The sequence below is a fragment of the Nycticebus coucang genome, chromosome 14 (assembly GCF_027406575.1).
Source record: "Nycticebus coucang isolate mNycCou1 chromosome 14, mNycCou1.pri, whole genome shotgun sequence".
NCBI classification, from domain to species: Eukaryota; Metazoa; Chordata; class Mammalia; order Primates; family Lorisidae; genus Nycticebus; species Nycticebus coucang.
Genome location: NC_069793.1, coordinates 52,114,449 through 52,141,936, shown reverse-complemented (window position 1 = coordinate 52,141,936; position 27,488 = coordinate 52,114,449). Strand labels below are relative to the sequence as shown.

At 44.6% G+C, this 27,488-nt stretch overlaps 1 protein-coding gene across 1 annotated transcript in view; it reads left to right on the top strand.

The window, feature by feature from the left end:
• Positions 1-5,133: 5,133 nt before the first annotated feature.
• PARVA (parvin alpha) overlaps positions 5,134-27,488 on the top strand; it is a 162,749-nt gene continuing 140,394 nt past the window's right edge. Inside the window, exon 1 of the mRNA XM_053561060.1 lies at positions 5,134-5,655. Within this exon, the coding sequence (XP_053417035.1) occupies positions 5,520-5,655 (136 nt within the window). The 5' untranslated portion in view covers positions 5,134-5,519. The remainder of the gene's footprint in view (positions 5,656-27,488) is intronic.

Here is a 27,488-nt window from a genome sequence, read left to right as displayed (position 1 = left end):
TTGGCCCTTTACTCTTCCCTGTGTCACCAAGTTTCCACCTTGGAGGATTTTTCTTCTACCGTACACCTCAGTATTTCCTTTTGTTCAGATCAACTATTTTTTCTTAGCTATGCCTGTTTTTTTTTGTTTGTTTGTTTTGTTTTTTTGTTGTTGTTAACTGAAAATGTCTTTAAGCTCTCTTTACTACTAAAGTGAACTCTCTTGGAGTGCTTGCCTGGGTTCCCCCATTTGGGTGGTGCCTGAACTTTTGTCTACTTGTCCTCGTGAGATTGGTGCAACCTCTCTGCCTCATGGCTGCACCTGCTGAAATAAGCAGATGTCCTAAGGGGGAATATGGTCCCTAGGGACAGGGTCCCCTCTCTGGAGATTTTCCTTCTCCAAGGTCTGAAAGTTTCATTTACTTTCCAGTGCTTTCAAGCAGACTTATTTTACATTTTGTCCAGCTTTTCCATTCATGGGAGGAGTCGTCTGGTTTCCATAGGCTGGTAATATAAGAAGGTGAATACCTATTTTCCATCTGTCTTTTTAAGGTGGTTCCTGGAAGGCACTACAACACTTTTGTTTACATCTTATTGGTCAGAATTTAGGCATGTGGCCATACCAAACTGGAAATATAGTCTTTATTCTGAAGGACAATAATCTCAGTTAAAAATTGTGGATACTATGGATATTTGGGAGAACAGATCCTGTGGGATTATGAGTCTCTTCATTATTGTCTACGATCTGATCTGCAGCAAGTAATTTAAATTCTCTGAGTTTCAGATTGCTTGCCCATAAAAGGGGGGTGATGATAATGCCATGTTTGCGTCTCAAATGAGGTGCTAATAACCCATATTTATTGAACTTAAGACTTACTCTCTGCCAGCCACTGAACTGAAACAGAGTTGTTTATTTATACTCTCTTGCTCCCCTCAACAACTTTCTGGGGCAATTACACATTTTATGACTAGAAAACTAAGACACGGTGGGGTTAAGTAAGTGTGCAAGATCATGCAGGTATTTGACTACAGATGGAGATTCGAACCTGTGTCCTCTCACGCTACGTGATCCTGTCTTGTAAACCACAAAGCCCCCACAATCGGAATCATTAACAGAAGTGACAGGACCAGGACAGAAAGCTGCTGGGTAGCTCAGGGCAGCACCAATTTAGCCAGAAATGTGATCTCCTAAGGAAAAGGCTGGGGACAGAACTGACCTAGTTTAGGACCCATGGAGTTTTAAGTGACATTTGTCATGGAAGGAGTTGGAGAAGGAGACTACAGAGATAAAAGGGACTTTACAAGGTACGTAACCCCATGGCTTCATTTTTAAAAAGTAATCATTTTCGTGATACGTTTGTACATTTTTGTTGAAATACAATACACATAGAGAAAATTTATTCAAAGCAAGTGTATCATTCTGTTAATTTTTAATGTGAATACATCCATGTAACCAGTACTCAGGCAAATAAGCAGAACATTACCAGCTGCAGAGTCTCCCCCTCACCCACCCCCACCCCATTCTAGTCACTACCCCTCCCAAGACTAAACACTATCTTGACTCCTAACATCGTTGTGTGGCTTTGCCCATTTTTAAAAACTTTATATGCATAAAATGATACGTGCTCTTTTATGTCTTTTTTTCGCTCAAATTATGTTGTGAGATATATTGCCATTGTAGCTGCAAATTGTTCACCTCACTGCCACGACTATCATAATTTATTTATCAATTCGACTGTAAATAGGCATTTGAAAGGCACCGCTGTGAACTTTCTAGAGCATGTATCTGCATACACACACACTCGTTTCTGTTGGTCAACCTAAAATTGAGATTGTTGATCAGAAGGTATGACTGCTGTTAAGCTTTAGTAGATGCTACCTTGGCATCGTTTTATAGATAATAAGGAAAAAATTACAGAAAGGGATGAGATTTGTCCCAAAACACCTGGCTGAGCAGGACTGGAACCTGGGTGCATTCTTTCCTCGGGGCAGTTTGTCTAGGCCTAGATTTCAAAGACAGGCTGGCCTAGAAATTCATCAGAGGCTGACACATCATACAGTTACTTTATGAGCTGTCCTTATAATCTATCCCTGGGATAAGATAAAACCAACAACCAAGCCCGAGAGGGGCAGCTATTCAGGGGGCCATAATTGTAAATACCAATTTAGATCGGAGGGAGCTGGTGCAAGCTCTTGTCCCTGTCTTATTGAAAAGGAGTATGTGTCATATATTTCTAATTAAACAAGAGACAGATTCAGTCTGCGTTTGTGCTGGGCCCTGTGGATGGTGGTTTCCTAACATTATCTCATTTCCTCTTCTATCAAAACCTAGATCAATTCACACCCTTCAGCATTCTAAAAGCGTTATATCTAAAGAGGGTCTATGAACTTGATAAGTAAGCATGAGCAACTTAGAACCATGCTTCTTTTTTAGTTTCAAAATGTTAAAGGGGTACAAATGTTTTAGTTACATTCACTTTAGTTTCATAAAGCTTAAGTCGAAGAGAATAGCGCTTCTTAAATCATCTGTGGTAAAGACCAATCCATCACAGGGCAGTAATTGTATAAAATATAGCAAAAAAGAATTACTAAAGAAGTAGAATGAAAAGGCCTTCAAAATAGGTGGGGCGCTCCTGTGAGAATCTAACGCCACTGCTTAGCTGACAGGAGGTGGGGCTTAGGCAGTGATGGGAGTGAGGGGGAAGCTGCTGTAAATAAAGAGAAAGCTTAGTTTGTTCACCTGTCACTCACCTCCTGCTGTGCAGCCCAGTTCCTAATACTGGGTACCTGTCTATGTGGCCCCGGGGATTGTGGATGCACAATCATGTTTGAGAACTGTTCAATAGTTCCCTATTCAAACCACTTCACTTTGTAGATGAAGAAATGGAGACTCAGAAATGGGAATCCAGGATCACATAGCTATTGAGCAACACATCTCTTAATTCCCTGACAAGAGCTCCCAGGACAGGAGATCAGATTTTGCAGATGACCTTATGTATCTGACATCCTGAACAAAAATGAATAATGATATGTGATAACAAAACACTCTTTTGGCTTCTTGTCATCTCTTTAAGATTCATGATGGGTGGGTGGTTTAGTAATCTTCCCAGGCTAGAAGACAGGATGACTTCCTTTTCTGTTAGGCAAGAGGCACCAACTAAAGTATGATTTTCAAAAAATGTAAAATTATTACTTTCAAGCCAAGATGAAATGAACCTATAGTCAGTTTGGAATCTACCATCCTGTTTGTTAAATTTTAGTTCTACTCAGAGATGGTCGCCTGTCAGTTTGCTGCTTAGGCCAAGCAAAAGTAGGTGGGTTAATAAAAGGCTTAAGTGATGTCTCCTGGGAAAGAAGCACAGTTGGGGGCGGCGCCTGTGGCTCAGTCGGTAGGGCGCCGGCCCCATATACTGAGGGTGGCGGGTTCAAACCCAGCCCCGGCCAAACTGCAACCAAAAAATAGCCGGGCGTTGTGGCGGGCGCCTGTAGTTCCAGCTACTCGGGAGGCTGAGGCAAGAGAATCGCTTAAGCCCAGGAGTTGGAGGTTGCTGTGAGCTGTGTGAGGCCACGGCACTCTACCGAGGGCCATAAAGTGAGACTCTGTCTCTACAAAAAAAAAAAAAAAAAAGCACAGTTGGGCCTGGGGGATTGGCAAGTGGGGGCTGGGAAGAGACTCAGGGTCCAGGCGGCCCCTGCCATGGCTCTCCATTACTCGACCACATGGCTTCTTCAGCACATGTCTTTGTTCCATTCTCGTTTCTCTGCACATCAGCATGCATGCAGCCATGGGGTGGGGGTGGGGGTGGGGGAAGGACTCAGGAGCTCATGGCTCAGGTTGAAGAAGGGTTTCTTATGCCAGGAGTAAAATATAAATAAAAGTTTCTTTTATTTCAGAAAAGAATGAAAGAAAAAAATGTTTTATATACATATATGTGCATATACACATACATGGGGGGTGGGGTGTGCAAGAAGGGAGTGGCCAAGGCAAGGAGAAAGTGCTGGCCCAAGAAGAGGCTGGGTCAAAGTTCTTAAAGGGTAAAACATGTTTTGTTGTGTTCTCTCCTTCAGCAGACTGATAACAGAAGCGTCTGTGAGAAGTCAGGGGGTTGGCCTCCCCCTTTCCCATTCCCTAGAGCACAGTCTGTCCTTGGGATGGGATTTTGACGCCCTGAAGCAGAGAGCTGGAGCAGGGCACCTGCACCCCTGCTGTCCACTTAGGTCTCTTCAATGCTGAGAAAAGGAGGCTGTTTGAGATAAGTGATGCCACAGGTGTTTTAACTAAGCAAAACAAAGGGAATAGTTGTGAATTTTCTCTTCAGAGGAGCAGTTATGTGCTGTGAGTTCATTTCCTTACTTTCTGTTTGATAGTTTATTTTCCTCTTAGTTAAGTTATTAGCTATCAGTAGCTACACATTAGGTTTAGCTACACATATTAGGTCTAGCTACACAGGGACATCTCAGCCTTGATTGCAGGACCATCAGCCGGGTTCTCTGGCTTAGCTCAGATTCTTGGTTGAGGCTGCCAGGACTGGCTGCTCTGCAGGCTGCTGTAGCGAGAGGGGAGGGGCCAGAAGGAGGCAAGACCGTGATCAAGGCTGTGTGTGTGTGTGAGAGAGAGAGAGGCGCAAGAACCAAGAGAGAACTTGCGTTGGGAAAGCACAATAAAAAGTGATTTTTAGTTATTTCCAATATGTATCCTTGAAATACTGTTTTGTGCGACTCTCCTGTTGTCCGAAATGTTGTCACTTTTATTCAGGCAGGGTAAGCTTGGGGGAGGCAGCTCACACCTCTTTGGAGACCATGGTTGTGCTTTCCCCACTCACGATTCCACGAACATTTGGGGTCTTCCTTTGTACAAGCTATTCCTGCAAGCATAAGCAGCCTCGGCCTGTCCTTATGAACCTCAAACTTCCCGGTCTTGGGTGGGGGTGGAGAAGAGGCCCCTTCCAGCCAGGGGTCAGTGGAGGGTGGGTGGATGTGCCCAGTCTGATGGCTCCCGAACACACTGCAATTCAGATACTTCTAGGAACTGGCTCACTCTCACTGGCACAGGACGCCGGCCTAGTAACTGCACAAGCAGCCATGCAGGGGACGAGCGAGCTCCGAGCAGCAGGCTGCAAGACATTGGGAGAAAGACGACTGAGTCGCAGGGTGGGCTCCGTTCACGCTCCTGTGTGCCAGGCAGTGTGCTGCGTGCACAGCCGGGGGCTTTCAGGACCGAGCGCAGCCAGCCTGGACGGCTACACACACCGACCAAGCCGCGAGTCCTGCCCGGGGCCCATCTGGAGCATCCTCCCCGCTCGGGGCAGCCCGGGGGCGCAGGCCGAGCCGGGGCGCGGCCCGGAGCGCGCTGCGCCTTCCAGAGAGGGCGGCGCGAGGGAGGGAGCGAGGGAAGGGAAGGCGAGCGCGAGCTGCCTCAAATGCTTGGAATAATTCCGCTTCCGTTTGGAAAGCCGCAGCCTCAGTCCCGCCGCCGCCCGCCGTGTCCGCCCAGCGCCCGCTCCGCGTTTCCACCGGCCCGCGGCTGTCCGCGCCGCTGCCATGGCCTCCTCCCCGCAGAAGTCGCCTTCAGTCCCCAAGTCCCCCACTCCCAAGTCACCCCCTTCCCGCAAGAAAGATGACTCCTTCTTGGGGAAACTCGGAGGGACTCTGGCCAGGAGGAAGAAAGCCAAGGAGGGTGAGTGTAGCCGGGCCCGGCGAGCGGTGGGGGCGCGGGGCCCCGGGCCCGAGGGCCGGGCGGGAGCGCGCCGCGGGTGCCCGGGCGGTGGGGCGTGTGGCGAGGCGTGCGCGCGCTTCCCGGGCTCGCTGGGCCGGAGCGACGCGCGCCCCGCTTTGCGGCCCTGCGCCCGCGGGCCATCGAGCCCGTCCGCCAGGCGCTGCCTTCCTGGGCCTGGGACCAGGCCTCCGCCCCGTGGCATCCGGAGGCGGCGGGACCGGAGCCCAGGCCCGGACCCAGCCCGCAGGCGGCGTCCTCCACTAGGCCTGAGCCCCCGCCCTCTGCGCGCCCAGAGGCTGGCATTTCCCGAGTTTCTGCTGAAACTTTTCTGGGCGCCGTCACTCTCACTTTTTGCCTTCACCGGTCTTTGAAATAAATCAGATCATTTTCTAAACCTGCCGAAGGCCTCCTGCTGCAGCATTGGCCTCTGGATCTTTTGTCCAACCCCAAGGCCCAGTTGGGCTCTGTTCGTGGAGTAGATCAACATCTAATGTTTGTTGAATGAATGAGTGAAAAACTGGCAATCCTGCCGGTCCCGTAGTGTAACAAATGATCAACTTCCACCCCTGGAGAAAACCGAGGGTAGACACGCAAGTTGAGCGCCATAGGCCTTGACTCTGGTCTGTCCTGTCCAAAATGGCTTTTGCAAAAACCATTTTCTTTTTCTCATGAGGGTGAATTGAGGCGACCTTATTTTTTTTTCCAGAATGATTTGCTTATAAAATATTTTGTCCCATGAGCAGACTTTTCATGCTGGTTTTGGGTTTGCAAAACCAGGTGGCAATTCTCAAGAAGCACTGTTAGTGATATGTGTGGAGATCCAAGTTGCTGGTTAAAAACATTTGTTTTAATAGACTGTTCGGTGCATTGGCAATAATCGTTTGAAAGCTGTGATGCTGAGATGTAAAAGAAGTTTCGTGTTCTTGAGTTATCTTAAAGGGTATAAACTTAAGTGTTGATAATCATCCACCTTGGCACAAAGAAGTAGATGTCTCTAGACTGAAAGGAACAGCAAAACATACTCCCAAATGGGTTATTTTGGTAATCTATTGAGTTGTGTACAGCTGATAGCAAATCATGAAATTGTGGCTTCTTGCAAAGCCCCTTTCTACACTATTCTTCTAACTTTTTTCTACAGTATTGTTGACCTAGGCTCATCCGGTTTGAACTGGGTAATGAGGATTACTGAAGCTTGTGACCTCCCAGGAGTATTCACCCCCCTTTATCAATGCTGTAGAAAAGTTTACTTTATATCTAGCCAAAGTTGGTCTCTCCGAACCTACTACTGTTTGTGGAGCCAGAGAATGAGTGTGATGGTGGCCCTCACTTCTTTCAAGTAGACTATCTGCTGTCTGGCGTCTTCCTTCCACCAGGCTGAATGTCCTGTTCCTATAGCTGGTTCTCACAGGCATGACTTTAAGGCTTTCTGGCATCCTGGCTTTTCGGTTTCACTAGGGTCCCTGCAGGAAACAGAAAGCCATTTTAGTTGGGATTTTGACCGTAATTTAGCGAAGAGATTATTTCCACAGCTGTGGGCAGGGTTAAGGGAATCAAGAAGGGATGCTGGGGTACCTAGGGGATAGCAGCAGGGGAAGGGAGAAGGGAAGCAAACTGGAACCTGGAGCTGTGGGAGAAGGGCTGCCCGACAGGAAGTGTAGTCACACGGGGATGCTGCCACTGTCAGCAACATGCACGTGAGCAGGGGGAGGGCAGCACAGGGAACGCGTGCTCTGCGTGTGCTCTCCTTGCCCTTGCACCTCCTGTGGGTGCTTCCTCTTGGCTGAACCCGGTGGGAAGCCACAGGATAAGGGAATTCAGTGATGCAGCACACATGTATAGGGGCCAGTTCCCATGGGTACAGGGCAATGCAGAGAATAGATCACAGCAGGGAGTGGGGGAAACTGAGAACATCTAGCAGACTCCTCCAAGTGAGTTGCTCAGAAGTCAACACAGCGCAGTCATAGCACAAGCTTTCTGGCCCAGATTACAACAGGACTGTCATCTCCCTTAGTCTAGCACAGACATCATGTCCTTTTAATGCAGCTAAGGTTGCTTTTCTCTATTCTGCCTGGTGCATCATACAATTATCCATCCCTCATTGTTATCAGCTTAAAGACATTTTTACATTTGTTGCTCTTAAGTTATAGCCTTCTTTACCTTGGATTTACTCAGTTTGGTTTTTGAAACAGGGTGAAAGATCTTATTTTTATCCCTGGTATACTTAACTATAAAGTCCAAATACTGTCATTCATTCTAATCCAGAGGCTCTAAATGGGTCAGAAGAGCACACAGCTTCTTCCAGACGGACTGGCCACCCCCAGCTCCAAGTGCTTGCTGCTGGAGGTTGGTGATTCTCTGAGCCCAAAAAGATGGTGGGGTTGGTCTGAAATGACTGTTCTTAGAGGATGCATGCTGCATGTGTGATCAGTGCTGTCCTGTCCAGGGCCCACTAATCGTCCCAGCAACAAGAAAGCTGGGTCTCGCTCTGCAGTCTGCATGAGCTCATATGAGCTCATAGCTTTGTGCTTTGGGGACTGCCTTCTGTTTTCCCCCTGGTGTTTTAAAAATCTCTCATTCTTCATTCTTTGAGATCACTGACATTGGTCTGTCCACAAATTATCTCCATGTTTCCACCTAGAATTCTCCTGGGCCCAAGGATTCTCATTCGTTCAATACCTGCTCTGTCCTACTATAGGATACAACAATTGGAAAGACATAATACATGTTAGTTAGAATACAGTTGACCCTTGAACAATGTGAGGGTTAGGGGCACTGATCCCCACAGACTCAAAAAATCCATGTATAGGGCAGCACCTGTGGCTCAAAGGAGTAGGGCACTGGTCCCATATACCGGAGGTGGCGGGTCTCAAACCCGGCCCTGGCCAAAAGCTGGAAGAAAAAAAAAAATCCACGTATAATCGTTGGTACCCTAAACTACTTACAACCTACTGTTGACTGGAAGCCTTACCAATAATATAACAGAGTTGATGAATACAAATTGTGCATGTTATATATGTATTATATACTGTATCTGCCAATGAAGTAAGCTAGAGAAAAAATATTAAGAAAATTATAAGGAAGAGAACATACATTTATAGTATTATCATATATATATATTTCTTTTTTTTTTTTGCAGTTTTTTTTGTGGGGCTGGGGCTGGGTTTGAGATCCGCCACCTCCAGTATATGGTGCTGGTGCCCTACTCTTTGAGCCAGAGGCGTCGCCCAGTATTATCCTATATTTATGTTATTTCTTTACAAGATGAATCATCAGTCTGAAAGGGCAGGCTACTGAGCTGCAGACCCCAGTCTATGGTACATATCAAGCAACTCAATTTCTTTTTGTAATGTCATGACTTTTATCTGCTGCTTTGGGAGCACTTCCAGCATCACAAGTGGCACCTCATATGGGTCCCATGGTGTTCTTCAAGATTTATGGTATTGCACTAAATACAATGAAAAATACATGAGAATAGCAAGAGATTACTTTTAACTGAGATATGCAGTTTATTGGAGAGATGAACTATTCACGTGGAGATGATTAGCATTTTAAGTGAACACTCAACATTTCATCTCACATCAACAGCAATAGGACATGACTACAAAATTATTGGAGTAGGACAGTATGAGCTCTGGTTAACTTTATGCTGTTGTGATTCAATACTGTATCTTTATATCTGTTTACACATATAGTCTGTAAGTAAGTATGTAAGTTTTAACTTTTGATAATAGATTTGTGTATATTTCATGGTAGTGAATGATGAAATAGACTAGTACCTACATATATTTTATGCATTTATGACATACTTCTTAATTTTTTCAATATTTCTGGGTGACATGGTTTGTATACAAAGTTTTTCAAATTGTCACAAGTCCACAAAATTTTTCCAATATATTTATTGAAAAAACCTGACATATGTGCACTTCACACCTGTGTGGTAAAAAGGTCAACTGCTAATGATTTCATATAAAAAGGCTTTCTCAGGATACCTACTACATATATCATAAAATGACTCTAAGTCATATAAGAATACATTCAATTAGTCATCTCTCATGTGTTTTCATAAGAAAACAATCGTATTAGAGACCGAGAATGAATAAGGGTTAAAAGCATGGTCTTTAGAATTAGACACTTAGCCTTTGTATATTACTATAACTTAAGATAATTTCCTTCATTCTTCTATAGTCTCAGTGTTTTCATCTATAAAATGGGAATGAAAATTCCTTCTCTACATAGAAGTTGTGAGGTTTAAATGACATAGGAAATGTAATATGCATTGCATGATGTAAATAATGGTTGCCATTAAGATTGGCGGTGCAATTTTAATTAATCTTTGAAATTTGGAATGGTCTTTTTATTATGGACTGCAGAAGCTTCTACAGGTTTTGTAAATAGCCTCATAGCCGTGAATGAATGATGCCCATGCGGCAGTATTTTTGTCCCTTTAGAAGTTAAGCTACCCTTCTTTGAGAGTCAGATGCTCCTATTTCCCAAGATGTCGTATTTCAGCATTTTAACTCTCATGAGTTATAGATACATGTGGCTTTTGTTTTTCTCTACGGATCTTTCTTTTTCATTTTCACTCCTCACTTATGTTTGACATGTGCCTCTGGTGTCCCTCTTAGACTAGCCTTTCAGAATGTCCTTACAAGGGGGCCACTTGTCATCTTTCTTCCTCCAGATTCATCTTCAAGACTTGCTCTTTCCAGGAACTGCAGATTGAAGTGTATCTGCCAGGCGAAGGTGGCCCAAATTAAGCCAGCAGCCTTAGCATTCCTATCATTTCCCCATTTATTTAGGTTCTTATCTCCTAGAGTTTTACGTTTTGTCCAGTGCCTGAAGTATCTGATGAGGGCTTTAATGTCACAATTCTTGTAATCATACCAGTCCTTACTTCTTGATTCTCCTTGGCTGTCCACAGTTGCTGGGGAAAATCCCCAAACCTTGCAATAAATTTATGGTTTCTGGGATGAGCAGAACACCAATGGAGCAGTTCTTTCCTTCTCTTCTAATGAGTTCAGAGTGGGAATGGTGGGGAATGAGGAAATAAAACACACAAGAGACAAAGATGGGACTGGGAGGCCTGGAGCAGCTAGGACTGAAGCCAGCACTGACCTGTGAAAACAGCTTTATTATGTTGTATCCAGACAGTGTCTTATTTTAAGGTGTGCTCCCAAAGATGCGCTAGGTCTTATTTTCAGGGGACGTCTTATCTTTCCTGTAAGTAGATCTTATTTTCGGAGGATGTCTTATTTTCCGGGAAACCAACTAGTACCTGGTGTAAAGATTAACTTTAGGGAGGAGACGCTACCTGATTGGCAAAAGATAAAAGAGAAAGTATGCAGGGGCTACATGACTTCTGGCAGAGGAGAAAGCATGTTCAAGGAGGAGACGCAGTTGGGAGTCGTTCTTTGAACGTCTCCCCAGGCAGTGGGGGCCCTGCCGCCTCACAGCCCATACTCCACAACCACGTATGCCCTTCCCCAGATGTTGAGATCAAACATTGAAACCAGGTGTGAGTTCCTTCAAGTTCCCCTCCCTCCATCCAATCCCACCGATATCTACAACTCTCTTTTCCTGCTCCCATCCTGTCCTAGTCTCTTCCATGGGGTCTCTTCTGCCCTTGCTCATGAGACCATTCCTTTCACCTTCCTCCCTGACTCTGCATATCCTGATATCCAGATAGCCTATTTCTCATTTCAGTCTTTTTCTTGATGCTCTATCCTCAACATTCTCTAAATAGGCTTGATTCTTTCTCATTCAAAGAAAATCTCCTGGGTCTGGTTTCCTCTTAAGCTGCTCACCAGAGATTTTTGAAAGAGTTATTTGTATTTGCTCTTCTTCCTTTATCTCCCAGTCACCTTCTGATCTATTCCCATTCTTTAACCAGTTATTTATTGAGTGCCTACCATGTACCAGGTACTGTGCTTGATAGTGGAAAGGAAAAAACAAAGAAAGAAAGAAACAAAGAAAAAACCAGACAGAAATCTCAGCCCTCATGGAGCTTACATTCTAAGCAGGGGAGACAGATAACAGGTAAAAGTGTGTATTTTGTTAGAGTAAAGGTAAGTGCTATGGTGCAAAATAAAGTAGGAAAATTGGAGTGGGCTGAGGGATGGTGGTGATTTTAAACAGGATGGCTAAAGAAGGCTCACTGAGAAGGGTGTATTTGAGCAGGTGGAGAGAGAGAGGCATGCAGAGAACATTGCTGACAGAGGAAATGCCAAATTCAAAAGCCTTGAGGCAGGAGTGGACCTGGTGCATTACTGAGGACTAGGGGAGCGGCAGTTATGACTGTGAGAGAGAGAACACAATTGTGGAAGGCTGGGAGGTCCCAGGATAATTAAAGGGAGAGTAGGGGCAGGTTGTGTTAGGCCCTGAAGGCTCTGTAAGACTTGGGCCTATGATTAGAGACAGCTGGGGAGGTTTGGGAGGGTTGTGCATGGAATACCATGATCTCACTTCTGTTTTAACTGGAATGCTCTGATGGAGTTAGGTGACTTAAGGGGATAGGGTGGAAGCATGGAAATGAGTCAAGGGTCTGCCAGGATGACTCAGGCTGAGAGATGGGGCAGAGTGGTAGCCATTGACACAGTGAGCACCAAATTCTGGATATATTTTCAAGATACAGCAGATGGGAGTTACTGAAAGATTGGATGGCAGATGAGAGTAGGATTAAGGTGACTCTAGGGGTTTGGGTCTGAACAATTGGAAAGATGGAATTGGTTTTAACTGATTTGGAGAATCATGTAGGAGAAGCTGGTTGGGGAGAAAGAGTGGGAGCTCAGTGTGGGGTCTGTTTAGTTAGTGGTGCCTTTTGGACTTCCAGGCGGAGGTGGTGAGTTTACAGTTAATTCCGCAAGTCTAGTTGAGGGGGAGGAATCTGGGTTGCAGAAACAACGGCGTGGAGGTGTGTTTATTAGAAGCCACGGGACTGAATGGGATCATTGAGAAAGAAGTCCAAGGACTTGGCTCAATGGCTTTCCAACATTTAGAAGGTGGGAGATGAGGAGGAACCAGTGAGAGAGACTCAGAAGGATAGGAGCCAGTGGTATAGGAGGAAAGCCAGGAGAATGTGGCATCCTGGAAGCCCACTGGAGAAGTGATCCTGTTCCCACTCTTTAAGTGACTTCCCTGCCTGAGGTTGCCAGAATTCGCTGTCTCCTTTTCAGTCTGATTCTCCTGGGGCGCTTAGAGGCATTTGGCATTGCTCAGCTTTGTCCTTCCCTTGAAATTTATCATTCCCCTCAACCTTGTCATCACTGAATTTGCCCCCTTTGTCTCTGACTGCTCTTTTTCAGGCCTCTTCTTGGGTCTTTCTTCTTGCTTACAGGCTCAGTAGTGTTTCCTGGGGTTCTGACTTCACCTGCTTTGTGCTTGTTTGATTTCCTCGATTTATATCACCTGCTTCTGTAGCTGCAGCCACTGCCCACTAATGATTCCCAAATCCATTGTTCAAAACAGGATCTTTCACCCATAGTTCAAATACATCTTCCTGCTTTCTTATGGATGTGTCTCAAGATCCTCAGTGTCAACATGCCCCAGCATGGAGTTATTATTTGTCCCCTTGCCCAATTCTGCTTCTTCTCTTCTGCCGTCCCTCCAGCTGCCCATCATTGCAGTGTTCCATCATCCTCCTTTGCGAGGATCAGCAGCTTTTCCTCAAAGGGCCAAATAATAAAGAGTTTATATTTTGTGAGCCCTGCAGCTGGGATTGCAACTCTTCATCTCTGCCTCTGTTGCCACAGACAATAGGTAAATGAACAAGTGTAGCTGTGTTTCCATAAAATCTTCCTTGTGAACCTGGGCAACATAGCAAGACTTGGTCTCTACAAAAAATAAGAAAAATTAGCCAGGCATGGTTGTACACACCTCTAGTCCCAGCTACTTGGGAGGCTGAGGCAGGAGGATCACCTGCACCTAGGAGTTTGAGGCTGTAGTGAGCTGTGATGATGCCACTGCTCTCCAGCCCAGGCACAGAGTGAGACCTCATTTCCAAAAAATTTATTTTTTCATTTGCGGACACTGAAATTTGAATTTCAGTAATTTTCAAGTGTTACAAAACGTTCTTGGTGTTTGGGCTGTAGATGAAGGTGGCAGCTGGGCTGCAGGTGGCAGTTTGCTAGCCCCTGCTCCCATGTGTTCCCCACATCTAATCGCCTCTCACCATGTCCTGCTGATTCTACCTTCTGAATTTCACTGCTTTAATTCAGGCTTCAGAAGTGCCCTAGGTTGTTTGTTAATTTTTAAAATTTTACCCTTTGTATTTTCTGTTTGAAATTTTGTGTTCGCTACCCAGCTAGTCTTCCGTCTCTAGTCCATTTTTGTTCAGTTCATCCTTCATCTTTTTGTCAATGTACTGTTTTTGTTGTTTTTTTTAAACACGAGGTAACTTTCCCCCAGAACAGATCTCTTAGCATGCATTTCAGGCCTTCACAACTTTGTCTTTCTTTACCTTTTTGGTCCTATCTTCTCTATTTCCCTTACGAGAAATCTCTCCATTTTAACTGCAGCCAAGTTTTTCACTGGGGAGTGTCAACACATCATGTTCTTTTCATGCATTTTTACTTCTCCATGCTGGTCCATATTTCTGGAAAGACTGTTTCCCCTTTTCTATACAACAAACTCTTATTCACTCATTAAGACCCATTTCTGATATCCCCTTCTGCATGAAGCCTTCCATAGCACCCCTGGGAAAAATGAGGTGCTTCCTTCCCTGTGGGCCCAGATGCCTTGTCCTTACTCTGGTGGCAGTACTGGCCACATGCATTGAAGCCACTTGTGGCTATGCCTGTTTCATACTGTAGTGATACCCTCTCTTGCCTGTCATCATATTTAACACATGATGAGACTGGAATTTCTATGGAATGACTTTCCTCATCTTTATCTTGGTGAAAATAGCCCAAGGTTGTATAATCTTGAACAAGTCTGTTCCCATTTTTGGTGTGATTTTCCCATTTCTAATGTTAGAGGATTAAGTGAAATAACCTCATAGGCCTTATAGCACTGGTTTTCTGTGATTTTTGAGCTCTTATTTCACCAGGCTTCTCTCAAATTAAGTTTTATTGTCTGTGTAGGGTGGTCTGGGAATTACATCATTACAAAGACCTCTTTCTTTCCTCCACTAATGAAGGCACCTCTGTGTCAGAAGGAGGAGATGGATACCAGGATAAGTGGGCCCCAGCCCAAGGACACCTCCATATTAGGAATCATTCTTCTTGTCTCATGGAATATCTCTAGTTGGTTAATGAGCACAGCTCATAATTCTATTTTAGTCATTAGTCTAAAAGATGAAATTCTCATATAAACGTTGGTAAGCATCTAAAATCTCCACTCACTGTCATGGAACAAACAGCAACATTTGAGGGAAGCCCTGTGATAACTTGAATAATAAAAATATCTTTAAAAATAAAATATTTCCAAAAAATGAGTTTAAACGTTCTGTTAAATTTTCAATAGATTGTTAAGCCTGAAATGAATAGGAAATCCAGGGCCCCAGGACAAAGAGCCCTAGGCCATATCCCTTTCTTTTCATGTTCTCTGCAGATACCATGAAGGCAGAAGTTGTATTTGTTTGGCTTAGTTTTGTATCCTCAGTGCCTAGCATACCACCAGGTATTTAACCAATGCTCCAGAAAATGTTTCTTAACAAACTGCCTAAATTACCAGTGGGCATCTGATTCCCACAGATGAAGTCCCCAGGTTACTCCAAACTCTGTTCTTACCTCTGATGACTCTTCTGGTCTCCAGAATCCATCTAGGCCTCAACTTTTAGTGCCCTGTGTGTGTAGCTTACCCTCCCTTCAGCAATCTCTTTCCCCTTTGTGTGAAGATAGTATCCCTTAGTCCTGTGATTTGGTAAACACACCAAGGGCCCTGAGACCTGGGGGTCCTAGAATCTGTGGGTGCTAATTGTACAGCAGCAGCTAATTTCACCTGCAAAGAGGCCCACGGCACTGGGGGTGATGGAAGGGAATATGAAGGCCAGTTTTGGCTTCATACAGAAAAGCTTGCTTTGCAGAAGTGGCTTTGCACATGTCCATGTTAGAGTAGAGTGCTTCAATGAAGGAGGACTACAGTGAAATGGCCCAGTGGCAAGAGAAGAGACTTGTGCAGACCAAACACTATAAGAGAGACTCAATTCAATTCATTACCAGTATCTGTCCCATTCCCCTCCTCCACCTATTCCTTCTTGCCCATTTCAGCTGCATTTTCTCATGAAAGTATAAAGTAAAGGCAAACTGAAAGTCAGCCAGCGGGGCCACTATCAGTACTCTTCAACAAGAACCCTAGAACTACAACTCTTTTCACTTCAACCCACCAAAACCAAAAAGAACCTAGTAAAAGGAGAAAGTGGGTCAATGCCACACCTTGGTGAGCTTCGCCTAACCTCTGCTAATTATGGTGCTTAATTTTTGTTCATGCCTGGGACAAATGTTTGCATAGTGTGTGACTCGCTATAGGCCCTCCCTAAAACCCAGTTCTGCTAGCATTTACTAAGTGATCATTCCGTTTGTTTGAAACTATTCAGCCTGCTGAAGCCTTGGTCAACCACTTTTGTAACCTTTGAACTGGCCTTAGGGCACTGTTAAGTTCTGGGTGGTAGGAGCAATGAACTTTGTTGATTTAAGTGGGAATATTCTTTATTTGTTTTGTTTTGATCCAGCTAGAGTGCAGTGGCCTCATCATCTGCTCACTGCAACCTCAATATCCTGGGTTCAAGTGTTCCTCCTGCCTCAGCCTCCTGAATGAGGGCATGGGCCACCACACCTGGCTAACTTTTTCTACTTTTAGCAGAGATGGAGTTTCACTCTTGCTCAGGCTGGTCTCTAACTCCTGAGCTAGAGTGATCCTCTTGCCTCAGCCTACCAGAGTGCTAGGATTATAGGCATGAGCCATTGCACCCAGACCAAACAGGAAAATTCTTTTTGTTTTTTTGAGACACAATCTCACTATGTTGCCCTGGATCATAACTCACAACAACCTCAAATTCTTAGGCTTAAGCAATCCTCTTGCTTCATCTTCCCATCACAACACCTGCCTGTTTTTAGAGACAGGGTCTCGCTTTTGCTCTGGCTGGTCTCAAACTCCGGAGCTCAAGTGATCCACCTGCCTCATCCTCTGAGCAGGAAATTTCTTTTTTTTTTTTTTTTTTTTGTAGAGACAGAGTCTCACTTTATGGCCCTCAGTAGAGTGCCGTGGCCTCACACAGCTCACAGCAACCTCCAACTCATGGGCTTAAGCGATTCTCTTGCCTCAGCCTCCCAAGTACCTGGGACTACAGGCACCCGCCACAACGCCCGGCTATTTTTTGGTTTTGCAGTTTGGCCAGGGCGGGGTTTGAACCTGCCACCCTCGGTATATGGGGCCGGCGCCTTACCAACTGAGCCACAGGCGCCGCCCGAAATTTCTTAATTATTACACATTCTCTTGGAGGAAAGAAGAATGAACCATATTACTTAGCATCTGATTTTTTTAAATTAAAGTTTTTTATTCTCTATCATAAAATTAGCCCTTTGGGGAAAAATAGGTAAAACAATTGTGCAAAGTTTCATCTTCTAAAAGCAATCACTATTATTAGCATTTTATTTATGTTTTCTATTCTTTATTATAGTTTTTTCTTCTTTTATAATTATTGAGTATACTATGTTTATTATCAGTTTTTAATCTCTGTTTTTCATTTATTATTACAATGTAAATATTTTTCTCATATTTCTATGAATCTTATTAAACACAGTTTTTATAGGTAAGTAACATTCCATTGAGTGATTGTCTTATTGTTTACTTTTGTCATCTTTGTTTTTTCATCTGAAAATAATGTGACCTAACGCTTTTTAAAAATTCAGAATAATTTCCTTTACTTAGAGTCCCAGAAGTACAATTAAAGGGTCATAGGGTGACAATTAGCTTGTTTAACATCAATAGTTTAGAATTGATAGCCAAGGGGAAATGACTGCTTTTGGGTCTCAGTAATCTCTCTGGTTGGTTATTTGTAAGTAAAACCAACATTGTTAGGCTACCTGGGGTGGTCAGGGAAGAGCAGATTTGCAGTCTGGCCAGGAATGTGCTCAGAGTCAGGCTTCAGCACAGGCAGGTCTTTATTTGAGAACATTCCTCATGGCCATCCTTCCATCCACAGAGGCCTCGTGTGTCCTCCTCACATCTGCTCCATTCTGACAGAGCCTAGGGCATGGCCACCATGGGAAGCACAGCCACACGCCCTGCTCCCTCTGCCCCTCACCAGTCCTGTGAGAGACCCAGGAGAGGGTTGGTCAAGAAGTCTGTCTTTTTCATGAGCATGTCCCCCCCACCTCCCAACTCCTAAGTTCTTGGACTTACCCCATGACTTGGTAACCACAGACAAATGGGAGGTAATCATAAGACCTGAGCACTGTGGCAGACACTTTTAGGTGGAACCCTTAGGAGACATGGTAATGTCAAGCTGGGTCTTGAGGCCAGGGGAGGAGCCCACCACCCCAGGCCCACAGGAGAAGGGATGATGGGCTTTGGGAACCTCCTGAGGTTCAGTTGGATTTTGACAGTGGGTTGTGCTGATGCCTCAGGGGCTCCGTTTCCTCTACCTGCTCTGGAAGCCAGTAGTCAGGGGCCTCATTTCATCTGGGAAGAATGGGTCTGAGCCAGTTGGAGCATGTCATTATCTTACGGAACACTTCAGGGAGTGCTCCCGGGAGTCCCAGGCAGAAGCCAATGCCCTCCCTGGGAGTGAGGTGTCGAGAGCATTTATTTCAACATTGAAGCCTACTCCATTCCCTTCACTCATTTGCTTGTCTCTTTTAAAATCCAGAGGCAACTGCCCTGTTTGATGCTGACTGTGAGCCATGAATGAGCCTTTCCCTGAAAACGCAGCACCTCCAGGACTGCCATGGACTACCAAGGAAGTAGTCCTCTCACCACCTCTCCGGTGGTGACACAGCTCAGGTGGAGCAGGCTCTGTGCTCGATTCTTTCCGATATACATTCACTGGTAGAAAAATTAATCTGCTAGTTACAGTATTCCATTGACTTTTCAATTCAAACCAATTATTCTAGAAAGCAGTTTCTGTCCTGGCCAGTGTGGCCTTGGCTGTGGGGCATCATGAAGACTCCTGGTGAGGAGGAGGAAGGAGAGTAGGGTGCAGAAGGGGTCTGCAGTCCTGGCACCACATTTGGGGGCAATGCGTGCCAGGGCTGTTGAGACAAACATCGAGTTAGCAGGGTACAGAGGTTCTGAGCAGGGAATTCTTGGATCAATTAAGTGCCTGAGTCCTAGGTCACGGAGGCTCACCAGAGTCCAGGGTGGAGGTGGAGGGGTCCTGGTGACAGAAGTTGGCAGAGCTTAGCAGGCAGGTTAGGATCCTGCAGTCTCAGTGTGGAAGTCCTGGCCTTACAGAGTGGGGGTGGGTGGGGAGGCTGCCAAAATTCACACAAGGACCCTGGTCCTTGCCACAACTCACCTGCTCCCCAACACTTGAGACTTAAACTTTCCATTCAGTTGAGGATTTTTCTGTTACCATACGGCTGAGCTCTCTCTGGCTCCCAGCCCTGGTGATGGGGCGTGCAGTAGTGACAGCTGGGAGAAGCCGGGGCAACAGGAACCGGCAGTTTTGATGCTGTTTGCAAAACACAGGAGGAGGGTAACACAATTCCATTTTAAAGCAACTCTCAGGATATAGGCAAGTCCTGAATATCCCTTTGCAAGGAGTAGCAGCTGCTGCTGGGCTGAGGGTTACAAAGCCTCTCTTGCTGGGCTCAGTAGCTCTTCCAGCACATGTCCGAGTTCCCGGAGAACAGAATGATCTCTCCACCTGCATTTCCTCCATGGCCATCATTATGGTGAATTGCAGGGCTCCCCTGATGACTGTAGAGAGGCAGATTGATCTGTTCCTTCTGATTGTTGCAGCACTGAACGTGGCTGAGGTGATGTGCATCCAGATTTCACACCTTGTAATGGCCCTGCCAGGGTGGATGTTAGCACAATTGGGACCTGACACTTCAATAAATCTGAGACATTCTGCCGCAGAGATCAAAGTTCAGAATTGCTTAAATTGGTGTTGGAGCAGGTGGGAAACAGGAGTCCAGGGTCATGAATTGGATAGATGGCAATTGTCGTTCAGTTTGTAAGGCCTGAATATCAGCTTTTCAGATGCTATGACATCAATTTAAGTAATTTGGGCTCCCAGCTTCCTAGCCCTTTCAGTACTACTGATTCTGGGAAGTGTGATTTATGGTCTAGCTTATGCTTTTATAGGGGGACTGGGGGGCAGAAACCCACACCCCTGCTTGTATCTCTAGGGCTGGAGGGTTGTGTTTGTGCAGGGTTGGTATCAGTGACTTATCAGTTTTCATGGGAGTGTGGATGGCGATTTCATCTCCTGCCTGGATGCCCTGGAAACTCCTCCAGCTGCACTTCCAGCCATAACCTCTTACCTTCAGGCTCATTAGCATGTGTGCACCATGTCATTGTCACTTTCACACAGAGATGGACCTGATTTCAACAGGGGCATGTAGTTCCTAAAGGCTTCTGACGAGGTGGGAACATTCTCTGTTTTCTGATGGAAGCTCAAGTCCAGAGGAGAGGTGGTCTGATCCGTATGGAGGGTGGGTACCTTTTATTTTCAATATAGCAATTTTATTTGCTCAAGTAAATGGCATAATTCCTATGCACAGTTCGGCAACCATTTGCCGCAATCACTTTTAAAACATTTTCATCATCCCAGAAAGCAGCCTTGTACCTATGAGCAATCAGTCCCTCTCCCCCCCTTCCCCGCTCTCCATCCACAAGTAACCACTAATCTATTACATTCCCTGTCTCTGTGCATTTGTCTGTTAGAGACATTGTGTATAAATGAAATCATACAACACGTGGTCTTTCATGCCTGGTCTCTTTCACTTAGCCTAATGTTTTTAAGCTTCATCCATGTTGTAAGCCCTTCATTCCTTTTTATGGCTAAGAAATATTCTATTTTATGGATATACCACATTTTGTGTATCCATTTATCAGTTGATGGACATTGGAGTGTTTGCATTTTTGGCCATTATGAATAATGTGGCTATGAATTTTCATGTACAGGTTTTTGTGTAGACATCTATTTTCATGTCTCCTGGGTATGTACCAGAAGCAGTATTGCTGGATCTTATGGTGACTCTGTGACATTTTGAAGAACTGGTGAGCTGTTCTCCAAAGCAGGTGCATCGTTCTACGTTCCCACCAGTGACGTGTAGGAGTCCCAGTTTCTTACATCTTGCCAACCCTTGCTATTGTCTGCCCTCTTGCTGATAGCTGTCCTAGTGTGTGTGAAGAGGTCTCACTTTGGTTCTTTTGTGTATTTCCCCGATGCCTAACACTGAGCATTCTTCCTGTGCTTTTTGGCCATTTGTGTATCTGCTTGGGCAGATATGCAGTATTTACTGCGGAGTTCAGTGTGTCTCTCCTCAGTCCTTCACGTCATGAGAGGTCTGGCTGCTGACCCAGAAAGAAGCAGGCTCTGGAAATCTCTCTCTCTCGTTTTTTAACCTGGGGGTTGCAGAAACATGCTGCATCTCGTATTACATGTGTTTCATCTTGCAAAGTGACTGTGTTCCTGAAATACTTCCTGTTAGGCAAATTGTTAGAATCCTCATTATACCACTGGATTTTATTATTAAATTAGAAATTGAACACAATTTTAACCCCAAATTGAAAAAAAAAAGGAAAGTAGCAAATTTAAACTTTAAAATTACATTTAAGTGAACTGTGGACATGCCTGATTGCCTACCATTATTTTTCAAATAATAACACTAGCAACAAGAACAACAATCAGCTCACGGAGACCACCACTTACCCTGTGGTGAGCCCCGCACGGTGTCGAGTGCTTTACATATATTAACTTATTTGATCTTCCCAGTGAAGATCAAATGGGTATTATTAGCATCTTTATCACTTTACAGATAAAAAAGCTGAGATAGAGAGAGGCCAGGTAACATTCTCAAGGTCAAGGCTAGTGTACTGGTCAAGATAAACTGCTATAACAGATAAGCCCCACATTCTCAGAAGCTTAGCACCATAAAAATTTGCTTCTTGCTTACAGCAGAACCTGGTGGCATTGTTTCTTGATTGAACTGTCTTCCTCCTGGTCCTTCAGGGACGCAGGCCCATTTCATCTGATGGCTCTGCCTTCCTCCGGGTTCTACACGACTTCACCACTCAGGTGAGAAAGAAAGCAGAGACTCCGTGAGAGGTTTCAAAGGGCAGCCTGGGTGTGGTGCAGATCACTTCCGCCACGTCCCAGAACTCACCTAAGTGCAAGAGAGGCTGGGAAAGGAGGTTTTGTTGTTACAAGAAAAGGAAATGGGTTTTGGCAAACAAATGCATCATTTTGCCTTTGCGAGCAAGTGGGAGACATGGCTTTAAACCCAGGCCATCTGGCTTTAGAAGCTCGCTCTTAACAGACACATTCTACTGCCTTGCTCTCAGTAGTGGCACAGAGGTCTGAGAACAATGCAGTTATGCAGGCTTTTACTCAGTTTCCTTCTGACGGGCAATTGTATTTGGTTGCCTGGATGCTGTCAAAGTCACTGTCTTTCAGAAAAAGAATAGCAATGAAAACTAGCATTAATCAAGTATTGACTCTGTGCCAGGCATTAGTCTAAGCATTTACACGTTCTATTTCATTTATTCCTCACTGTACCCTAATGAGATAGGGCATTATTATTTCCCTTTTCCAGGTGAGGAAGCTGAAGCAGAAAGCTTAGTTCTCTGTCCAAGGCCATCTATGTATGTGGTATCAGAGGACTTCGAAGGCCTCCCCTCCATACACATGCACAACCACTGTGCTAGGCAGAGGTTGAAGGGAAGAGGAGAGAAGAAGAGAAAACCAAAGCCACTGAAGGTACAGTTCAGATGCACAACAGAGCTCAAACCTTGTTCAGATCCTGCTTCAAACAGATCAAACTCTACGTGGCACTTACGAGCCAATCAGTAGAACGCAAAGTCTCAGCGGGAGGTCTTATGACATTAAGGAAATGGTGTTAACTTATTAGGTGATGTTGTGGTTGTGTTTCAGAAGGTGCATACTGAAGTCTTTATGGATAATATGATAAAATGTCTAGGATTTGCTTTGGTGAGACAGTATAGTGTTTGAGGTATGGATGGAAATAAGAATGAGCACACGTTATTCAATATCGTGGAGTGGTGATGGGGACGTGTAGGATTGCTATGCTATGTTTTGGGTATATGTGAAGTTTTCCATTGTAATTACAGCTATCTCACGGTACACTCGGGGAATTTGTTCCAGAAGCCCCGAGGACACCGAACCCATGCATGTCCTGCAGTCAGCCCTCTGGGTCGGGCTTCACATCCTGTGAATTCTATATTTGATATTCACACAGGTTGATAAAAAACCCACCTGTAAGTGGACCCTTGCAATTCAAACCTGTATTGTTCGGGGCTCAACTGTACAATAAAAAAAGACTTTCATGAATCATGAGGGCAGGCTTTGCGTAGCCCCCAGGTGATAAATGATGTGATGAGAGTGAGCTTTGAGCACTGAACGTGTTTACTCAAGAACAGCTATTTTGTAAAGCACGTCTTCAGGGACTCTTGTCTGGTAGTCACTGGGGGGTCTCTGAGCTCTGATTCTGAGATACTCCTGGGGGCAGTGTTTAGTGCCCAGAATTGGGCTTCTGAAGGTGGGCTCTGGAGTCTCCAAAGGGCAGAAGCACAGGCTTCTTGCGATACTAGACCAAAGTCTGAGCTCTGCTGTGGCTGGACTGCCTCAGTGTGGGCTAGTTGCATAACCAGTGACAAATCTCCTGCTGAAAGATACAGTGAGGCCCAGGCCCCAGCTGCACTTTAATTACACTGAAAATCCATGAAAGACTCGACCTTCTCAGCTGGCCAGTTCTCCTGAGTCCCATGTAAAGCCTTCTCGTGGCTGGCCAGAAGGACCTCCCTTGTCCCCGCCTTAAAATCAGTAGCCAACACTCAGTTGCCCAGCTTCTGACTCAATGCAAATTAAGCCTGGCATTTGGAGATGGTATTAACTGTCCTAAATCAATATTCTAGTGGCAGCATCAGAACAATTAAGTGCATGCTTTTCCACTTAGATTGTTGGAAGATGTGTGAATGTAAGTTTTTCAGTTCACTTTTAAAGTTCAGAAGGTTGTAAAAGTAGCGGGTCTGCTTGGTGATGTTTTAAGCAGAGTTTATTCCATCAGCGTCTTTTCTTTTTATTTGTACGTGTATCCAACATACTTGTATGTCTCTCACCTAGGGTTTTTGTATGTGATATCACATTTAATCCCTACAGGAACTCATTTATAATGCTATAGTTAATCATTAAAGGAACCCCAGCAGGGCCTGTCACTCTCATTTTACCTATGAGGAAATTGAGTCCCAGAGAAGTGACTTGCCCAAGGTCTCTCAGTTACTAAGAACAGGGATTTCCATCATATTCTTCATACTGAAGTCCAACTCTTTGCTCACTATAATACAAGTTGGCTTTTCTAACTAGTGTTTATTTTTTATTCATCAACAATATAGGCTGGGCACGGTGGATCATGCCTGTAATCCTAGCACTGTGGGATGCCAAGGCAGAAGGATTGCTTGAGCTCAAGAGTTTGAGACCAGCCTGAGCAAAAGTGTGAACTTTTCTCTACTAAAAATAGAAACATTAGCTGGGTGTGGTGGTGCACACCTGTAGTGCCAGCCACTTGGGAAGCTGAGGCTGGAGGATTGCTTGAGCTCAAAAGTTTGAGGTTGCTGTGAGCTATGATGACTCCAATGCTCTCTAGCCTGGGCAACAAAGTAAGACTCTGTATAAAAAAAGAAAAAAAGAAAGAGAAAAATTAACAGCAATACATCAACAGTTACAACTTCAATAATTTAGTTTCTCTAATCTCTAAAGATGTTGGTAGTTTTTCTGATCTGTCAGTTTGTTCAACAAAGGTCCCTTGAGAGGGAAGCCTGGCAGGGAGGGTTCTGGGTCCTGGAACTGAATGCCTGATCCTCACATACCTGGAACCTGGAGCTCCAGCCTCCTCATCAGCAAAATGGGATAATACCACCACCTGTCTCACAGGATCATCACAAAGATGCAAGGAATTGGTGGTCATAAGCTGTTTAAAATGGGGCCTGGCCCCAAGTGGAAATTCCATAAATACCAGCCCTTGCCAGATACTGCTGAGGCTGTAGGTCTTTGCTCTCATGGCCCTTCCGCCTATTCACAGGTATCATTACTTCTCTTTTCATTAAACGAGTTAAAAACATATATGGTAAAAAAAATTCAATGAGGCCAGAAACCTAACAGCCACTTCTCCTCTCCCCCTCCCAGGCTTTAGAGCTAATACTGTAGCCTGTCAGAGATACCTTTCTTTACACAACCCATATCCTATTAACAGTGTCTAGCAGCTTATTCTTGCTCACTTACCTATTTGTCTTGAGGATCTTTCACATGTGGATTTATCTGTTTATAAAATCAGCTTTATGCATTGCCTGGGTATGCCACCCAATTCATGCAGATGTTTAACTAATTCCCTATTGATGAATGTTTATTTTTATTTTTATTTTTTTAGGGTTTTGCTACTCTAAACAGTGCTGCACAAGGCTTGGAAACAATAAAAACATTCTGTACCAGTTTATCTGTAACAAATTCATGGAGGTGGAATTGCTGAGTCAAAGTCAGTTGTTAAGTTTGAGTCTTACTGAATATTACCAAGTTGCTCCCCAAAAAGGAAATACTAGGGAAGAAAAACACCTACCCACATTTTACTAAAACTCTTGTTTCTTGTTAAGAATTCAGTCTTGAAAAGAGAGAGTGGACAATGAAAATTATCTTGATCTCTAATTTTATTGGAAATGCTTTTTCTTGGCTACAAATTTTTGGCAACAAATTCTCAGGCTCCTGTCTTTAGCATTTGGTTCAGACAGGATGTTTCTGGATTTCAAGGCAAAAGCCTGTTATCTTTAACCATCTCTCCACTCCCAGGCCCTCTGCTTCCTTTCTTCTTGGGAAGGCCTGTTGTTTTTTTCCTTCAACTTTCAGGATAAATATTTAGAGATGTCATCCTCCTTTGGGACGGATGCTCTTTGATTCAGAGAGGGCCCTAGTTTCTCAGTGGAGGAGGAAATCAGAGAGGAACATCCTCAAACAGGGCCAAAGCCAGTGTTTGCTAAGTGTTCCGCTAGCCCCACATGGTCTCTCTGCCCTCTCGAGTTCCCCCAGGCCAGGAACAGCTGGGCCCTGCAAGTGGCCTTCCTTCAGCTTCCAGTCCATTTGGCTGGGAGAGAAGGGACTTGTTAACAGACAGATTTCCTTTTAGGGATGGTGACTCCACCAATTTCCAGCCAACCAGGAGCAGAAAACCCAATAATGAAGAGAATAAATTATATCCAGGGCCATGGCGAGGAGGGAGTGCTGAATGACTCATGAGGCCCGGCATCCTCTTGTTAAATTCCGAGAGCTGCCTTCCTTGGCACTGAGATCACTCCCCAAGAGCAACACTCTAGCCAGGCTTCAGAGGAAGGCCAGCTGCTGCCTGCCGGCCGGGGTGAGAGGACCAGGCAAGCGCCCTGGCTGGGGATGAGTCCTGGATTTTTATTTTGGCCTGGTCTTTTGAATAGACAGGTGACCCTGGTTCCCCTGGGGGATGAGACATGAGGCATTCCTGCCCTTAAGGGTCTCCAAGTCTTCCTTCTAGGGGCCCCTCCTGTGCCTAGCCCCGTGCTCTGGACGGAGACAAACCTAATGGCTTGGTGACCCTGGGCGCGTCACTTCCTTCTTCTGAATCTTGGTTTTCCTATCTACAAAATAGGGTTAAAAAGAGCTTATTACTGATCTCTAGTGGTGTTAATAATTAAGGAGCTGATTTATGTTAAGTGCTTGGCTTGGAACCTGGCACACACAGAGCACTTAATATTCTTTGCTATTATTACTATTGCTTCTATCACTCCTCTGGAGCCATTTGCAAATAAAACCTTAGGAGATGCATTCTAACTGTGGCTCTCACCCCCCAACCCTGAGACTTGTCATAATAATAGTGGACACTTACACAGAGCTTACTGTATCCAAGGCTTTCTATATATATATATACACACACAAATACTTTTCTGTATATACACACACACATATCTATAAATATTTATAGATATATTTAATCCTACCAAATCTTACTAATAGTTATGAGATAGGTTCTGTTTTTAATCCCCCTTTTATACATGAATAAACTGAGACACAGAGAAGTTGAGCAATTAGCCCATTGTTAGTAAATGATGGAGCCAGGATTTAAACCAAGGTTGTTGATTCGCCCTCCAAAAGGTCTATTTTCCTAACCACTACGAATCCTGCCTCTCAGTATATATTTGTACATTTCCACAGAAAATTTTTATAAAGATGTAGCAATCAAATGAAATTTATTTTTCTCGCATTTAGAAAAATAAGATGTTGTTTTTCTTATAGTAGTGTAGCATTATAAAAAATTGGAATGTATAGGAGTATGGACATATTTTTTTACAGTGCTACCACTTACACCAGTGGTCTAGGTGAAGGGGCAGTTCTTTAATTTCCAACTCTTTGTGACTGTGAAGCTTGCTGTGTGTGACAACCATGCCACTGGCCTAGCGTGTAGGTCTCCACTCAAGTTAGATGACAGTCAAGCAGGTCTATACCCTGTTCAACTAGACATTTCTGCGGAATATGCCATTAGATAGCATAGCAATATCAAATTTCTAAATGCTTACTATAAAACTCTTTTCTTGTCATCGACAGGTAACAAATTCCCAGGCTGGTATTAGTCTGCAGACCACACTCTGAGTGCCAT